Consider the following 5,885-nt stretch of genomic DNA (forward strand, 5'->3'; position numbering starts at 1 on the left):
TTGTGGTTACATTTACATTCCTCTACGCTCTTTTCACATGGTGGTTAATTGCAGCTGAGCATCTGGGACTTCAGGATGCATAACAACGGTGGATGTGTACAACGCATTTCTGGTCCTACTGGAGGCATATTATACTCAGTCTGTACCTCTCCTTCAGGACTGATTGCTGTCGGTGGAACTGATCGTGCTGTCACAGTCTATGATCCTCGCAGGTTGGGTTGCTTGTTTTCTTCTTTTAGTTCAAGGATCTGACATGCAGTTGCATGTTTACTGCAGTACCAGAGTGATTGAAAGTTCAGTTTGTTTTGTGTACAGGTGGTCAGCCTTATCAAGATGGGTGGGCTGCTCCAAGTATGAGGTTGGTGTACCTTCTTCTGATGTTACTTTCTGTAGCTGGTACAGTGAATTAAAATCAAACTACCTGAACATTTATTATTAAATGTATCATAAAGTGCGAAATGAAGATTCCATGTTTCATGAAGCAATGGAGTTCTCAGCTAGTGTATTTGCCTTCCAGATTACTGGTCTTTCGTTTTCGTCAGTGGACCAATCCTTCATATACGTCCAAGGTGTTGATTATGAGGTGTGCATCCAACTAATTTCCCTTGGACCTTGCTTTGTGTATCTCATACTTCTCTAGCTACAAGTGCTGCTTAGTACTTTTTGCCTGTCTGTTACATATGGTGTGATTTTTTGTTTATGGTTGCCTAATTATGATGATAGAAACTCAGCTTATTTTGTGACATCTTTGCTACTCCCTCCTTTCCTAAATATAAGTCTTTTTAGAGATTTCTATATGAACTACATACAGATGTATATAGACGTATTTTAGAGTGTAGATTCACTCATTTTGCTCCGTATGTAGTCCATATTGGAATCTCTACAAAGACTTATATATAGGAACGAAGGGAGTATTTTCTAGAATTTCGGTAGCTCAGGCAATTGTAGCAAATTCTTCTTTTGGAGATGACATTATTGATTTGTATTTTCTGGAAAAAGATGGAAATGGCAGCAGTGAACTTCTCTTCCTGGATAGTTGTAATCTAGTGGAGAACTTCATCATGGTTCAGCTTAAGCAATGAGCTCTTATGATACTTTTGCACGTCCGCTGAAATTGTAGCTACTCTAACATGTAATATCACTGCAGATTACTTGTGGACGCTGGAGAGAAAGTAAGCGCGCATTCTCATTTCGAGGTGATTCGAACTGGCTGGGCTTTTCAAAGGTACCCCTTGGCCCCCACCCCAGTGGGAGGAAAAATAGCCTCAGACAAAAAATTATATATGCATACAAGCGCAACAAATGCACTGTCAAAGTCCCTAATGCGGGAATGTGTTTCTGATCTGCAGTGTGCGAATACAGATGTGGTTGCTGGGTGGTGCGAGTCTGGAAGTATCTTCGTTGCCGATGTTAGGCAGGATCTTCTCTCGGTAATTGGGGTTTAAGGCGTTGAGAGTGCACGAGCATCCTTTGATCATACATCCAAGAACCATTGTGTATTCTCCCCCATTCTTACCGACCATGTTGAGCACTATGAATGATGTCGGTACTCTAATTTCCAGGCACAACCTGTATCATGTAGCGGTTATCCTTGGGGGCGGAAGTTTCTTGTTGGTTCTTGTATCATCAGAGTTATGCTGATAAGCTTTGCTGGCTTACAATACGAATGCTACATTTGAGCGTTCCTATGGTTCGCTTACTTATTGTGTTTCATGCCTTGCGGCGTTATTCTGTTCGCTATATGTCTCTAGCATTATGTTTGCACACCATTTTGATGCTCTGTATGTATTGTGCTCTATCATGGCTGTGTGCATCATGGTGATGCAGAGGCCGGGGGTAATCCTCCTTTTCGGGAAAAAAATGTGCTCTACATTGCCATACATACTGGCTGCAATGCAAATAAAAAGAGAAGGCAGATCAGACAGAATATAAGCTGCTGATGAGACTCCTTTTTGCTCAAATGCAGCCTTCCGCTCTACACATTATGATTCCATTTAAGTTGTTTATGCTATTTCTACTAAGTTACAACAACTGAGTTAAGTCCAGTAAACAGAAGAATGGCAGGCAAACAAATCAAAATCTATATAGTTGTAAGGGGATGGCTGTTGAGCTTGGCTCATGTCTACCACTCCATTGAGTTTGTTCTTCTAAGATCTTGCGACGGCGTTTTTGCAATGATGACTGGAGTCACTTTTTCCTTGAGCTGCATGAAGTAAATAGATTTCTTCAGACAAGCATCTAAAATGAACTGAAAACCACTAAGTCAGGGGATTTTTTTCTTTCTGGAATACGAGTTATGGGGGCACATACTAACTCGAAATATATATACAATTTATGGGAATACGAGTTATGGCGCCTAAAAGAAATTTCCTTTATGAAGGCAACCAGTCTGCAAAATCAACTGGAGGTGAACTATTTCCAAGATGAGATGCAGACCATTGATCATTGTGTGATACATAGGACGCACACATGACTCAGTTTAACAAATGTGTGATGTCACAGTAAAGTGCTAGGCAAACCTGCAGGCTGTGATAACTATTTTAATCCCGTGACCTATGAAATGTAGCCATGTTGAGTTGGAAAGGGTCCAAGCTCCAAAGTAAAGAAAATGGCATGGAACTATAGATGACCTCACGCTTGGCATGTGGCTCGTGATGTGTGGACGCGGCCGAACGCTGTCGACATCGCATCTTACTTAATTGACAAGCCACTTAGTGGGCAGCCAGTTAGGGGCCTTGAGCACGTTAGCTCATTGAAGTGACTAATTGCCGATGCACAGCACATCATACAGTCCAGAGTAGAGAGACCATAGAGCGTGCTTATCTGATGTATTAATGGGCATACAGTGAGCGTGGATATGTTCTGGAACGTGTATTCCCGCACAAGATCAAAGCACTGTTATGAATTAATTTAAGTATACTGATTACTGAAGAATGTTGGCAGACTAAAGATGGTAGCTGACTTGTGCTTTCTGAAAGTATTTGATGGAACATCGCGAATAACTGACCCACCAAGTGGTGGAATATCTTCAAATGTTCAGAAGGTTGAAATTTCTAGAGTAAAGGAGGTCATGGGATCCAAAACCAGGGCTATTGAGCTTCATGCTGCGATTAGTCCGCTCAAAATCCTAGCTATTGATATTGAGGGAAGAAGGGCAGTCTAGCTACTTCAACAAGGTAGATTGTGTTTTGTTTCAGCAAATGAAATCGTAATCATTTTTGAATTGTGTGGCATGTTATTATGTGGGAAAGAAGAGGTGCTTTCTACACTTACAATCATGATACAGAATTAAAAGCAACATATCATGAACATACCTCTTTAAGCCGCCTCTGGTTCGTCTCCTCCTAGAAAACACCAAAGACATATTACCATGAGAGTTTGCTAAAACTGTAGCTAATGGAACACAGATGCACTGAAAAGAACATGCAATGCAAGATCTAGCCATGGAAACCCGACTTATTTTCTCTTAAAAAGGAATGAAGAAAGGGCATAACCACATTCTATACCTGCTCTTTGGACAGGTGGGCGTTCTCCTCTTCGAGCTGCGTGACCAAAGACTCGAGCTCGGCTATGTAGGCCTGAACGAACCAAAATATTACCGCCAAACCACTCAGTCAAATTCGCATGATCAGGAGGAGTTTTTGATCGGTGTTTGTAAAAGTAAAAGCAGTACGTAACGAGTTTCTACCGCCCACCTGCTTCCTCTCTCGCGACCTCGCCGCGGACTCGCGGTTCTTGATCATCCGCTTCTGCCGCTGCATCGCGGCGCGGTCCATGGGGTCCATGAGCTGCCGCTTCCTCCCCCTCCCGCCGCCCCGCGCGCCCTCCGCCCCGCCGAGAAGCGCCATCGTCGGCATCGCCGCCTGCTCCTCCGGCGCCGCGGAAGGGCCGGGGCCCCTGACGGCGGCGCCCTCCTCCCTCGCCAGGAAGTCCTCCAGCGTCATCTCCCCGGCCCCGCCAGCCGTGGCCGGGGCCGCCTCCTCCTCCCCGCCGCTGCCGCCGGTGATCTCCCTCCACACCTCGTCCGCCGTCCGCCGCGGGGCCGCCTGCTGCCGCGGCGCCGCCACGGGCGGGATAACGGGCGACGCCGGCCGGTCGGGCGCCGACGTGGGGGCGTCACCGTAGATGCCGCGGAGCAGCTCCTCCACGTTCATGGACCCCATCCCGCTGCCGCCCCCGCCGCCGGGCCTCCCCGCGGCCTGCGCGAAGCGCGCGAGATCCGACGCCGTGTGCGACGGCGGCTTAGACGACGACGACGACGACGCCATCACCCTCGACGACGCCATGCGCTCGCCGCTCCCCCGCCTAGGCCGTCCTCCCGGCCATCGCCGCTCCGTCCCCGTCGGGAGGTTCCTGAACCAGCGCGGGGCGGTGGTTGGTTTGGCTGGCAGGCCAGAGCAGAGGGGGCCGGCCTGCCGGGCGAGAGCCCTGGAAACGTGGGGGAGGCGCGTCGGTTGGCGTCGCGTGCGCGCGCGCGTGCTCTCGGCTTCTCGTGGCTTCCGCGCCTCGCACGAGTGTTACGGAGGGCGTGTGTGATTACGGCGCGAGTGACCACTGACCGGCGCGATGTGATGTGAGGGTGATCGGCGGGGAAGATGGGGCGGGGGGTTTATAGCCGTCGATTGGCCAATGATTGACCGTGCTTTCGCGCGGGTTCGGCGTTTGATTTGATCTCCCGTCGGATCGGGCGCGCCGGCAGCCCGTTGGATTGCTTCCTCTTGCCTTTTTCTGACCTGGCCCCGCTGGGCAGGTGACGTATACTGTGGGTGCCAGGGTAAACAGGGTGAAGATAAGATGGGATCGGCTGCGGCCTCGTCTCACCCGTGCTCTGCTGTGGCTCATTTGTGTAATTGGCGCCTTTAGGATATGAGATTCCAGTAAAAAAAAATCGATGGTATGAGATTGTAGTGTTTGTGTTCATATTGTAAACCCCTCCCACGTCCCCGCCCATCACTCCACCGCCGAAATGATTTCTCGCATTTTGTTCTCTGTATGGTAGCGTCTTTTTGGTTAGCTTTTGTTGTCTTGATGATGGTAATGAAGGTGATGTGTCGAATAAAAGTTCTCCGACTTAGATCCCATCTCGGTGTTGGTTGATCCGGCATTGCTGAGAGGAGCTTGAGAGTTTTCGTCCCGTTGGTGTGGTTCCATCGACTCGACAACAACATCATCTTCTTCACTAGTCCCTTCTTTCAGGCCTTTACGAACATGTCGTCATTCTATTATGACGATATTGGTGGGTTGGCTTATGTAGATCAGGATGGTGATCCACTGATATGCTTCATATGATTATCATCCGCCATCATACATGACAGTCTGTTATGGTGATTAACGAGATTTGGTCATTTACAAGTCTTTATGTGGTCCATCGTGATGAGAGAAATGGTGGTGCAACGACTTTCAACTTCATTTTGCTTTCGGAGCATGTCATCAACATGTTCTTGCAAATATTGGTGCGGTGGCCTGTCTAGCGCATGTCGTCAATCGCCATCATACACCTCAACCCGTTGTTGCGTCGAATCAACGAGGTTTGATCCATAAGTCTCTGCATAAACTTGGGTGGTTAAATCTCTCGATGGTATCCATTGTTGGCGAGAGCAATGGTAGCACAATGGCTTTGAACTTCAGGTGTCACTTTGACAAGAAGTTTGAGGCATACAGTCTTAATTGAAACCTCTCATTCATTTAATGTCCTTTTTTGTGTCTACTACTACGGGTTAGTTTTGAGAAAAACATATTGTAGAATTTGTTGTGTTTCTTTTATGATTTGTTGTGTCAACTACAGGTAGTGCTTCATTTTCACATGTTGATATGTTCAGATGGTTAGGTTTCTTGTGGTGGAATCAACCCATTAGGGTTCATATCCTAGACTTGGCACTAGTGCT

The 5,885-nt window shown here is 47.4% G+C and overlaps 2 protein-coding genes across 3 annotated transcripts in view; one reads left to right on the forward strand and one right to left on the reverse strand.

Moving 5' to 3' along the window:
- Positions 1 to 1,740, forward strand: part of LOC119269708 — a 15,439-nt gene extending 13,699 nt beyond the window's left edge. For both annotated transcript variants that reach the window (XM_037551607.1, XM_037551608.1), the window contains exons 10-14: positions 55 to 212; positions 316 to 358; positions 518 to 583; positions 1,148 to 1,225; positions 1,350 to 1,740. In XM_037551607.1, coding sequence (XP_037407504.1) covers positions 55 to 212; positions 316 to 358; positions 518 to 583; positions 1,148 to 1,225; positions 1,350 to 1,445 — 441 coding nt within the window. In that variant the 3' untranslated portion in view covers positions 1,446 to 1,740. The remainder of the gene's footprint in view (positions 1 to 54; positions 213 to 315; positions 359 to 517; positions 584 to 1,147; positions 1,226 to 1,349) is intronic.
- Positions 1,741 to 1,894: 154 nt separating this feature from the next.
- On the reverse strand, positions 1,895 to 4,573 carry LOC119269709 (bZIP transcription factor 12-like). The gene is made up of 4 exons (XM_037551609.1): positions 3,696 to 4,573; positions 3,507 to 3,578; positions 3,315 to 3,344; positions 1,895 to 2,203 (listed from the first exon to the last, which is right to left on the reverse strand). The coding sequence occupies exons 1-4, from the start codon at positions 4,284 to 4,286 to the stop codon at positions 2,123 to 2,125; spliced, it is 774 nt and encodes a 257-aa protein (XP_037407506.1). The 5' UTR covers positions 4,287 to 4,573; the 3' UTR covers positions 1,895 to 2,122.
- Positions 4,574 to 5,885: the final 1,312 nt, after the last annotated feature.

The sequence above is a fragment of the Triticum dicoccoides genome, chromosome 3A (genome assembly GCF_002162155.2).
Source record: "Triticum dicoccoides isolate Atlit2015 ecotype Zavitan chromosome 3A, WEW_v2.0, whole genome shotgun sequence".
Lineage (NCBI taxonomy): Eukaryota > Viridiplantae > Streptophyta > Magnoliopsida > Poales > Poaceae > Triticum > Triticum dicoccoides.

Excerpts from the sequence above, each read along its gene's own strand:
- LOC119269709 (XM_037551609.1), bottom strand. The coding sequence starts at position 4,286 with ATGGCGTCGTCGAGGGTGATGGCGTCGTCGTCGTCGTCGTCTAAGCCG. Across the intron at positions 3,579-3,695 it reads GGTCGCGAGAGAGGAAGCAG|GCCTACATAGCCGAGCTCGA; the intron begins GTGGGCGGTAGA and ends TGGTTCGTTCAG. Across the intron at positions 2,204-3,314 it reads ACCAGAGGCGGCTTAAAGAG|CTCAAGGAAAAAGTGACTCC; the intron begins GTATGTTCATGA and ends TACTTCATGCAG.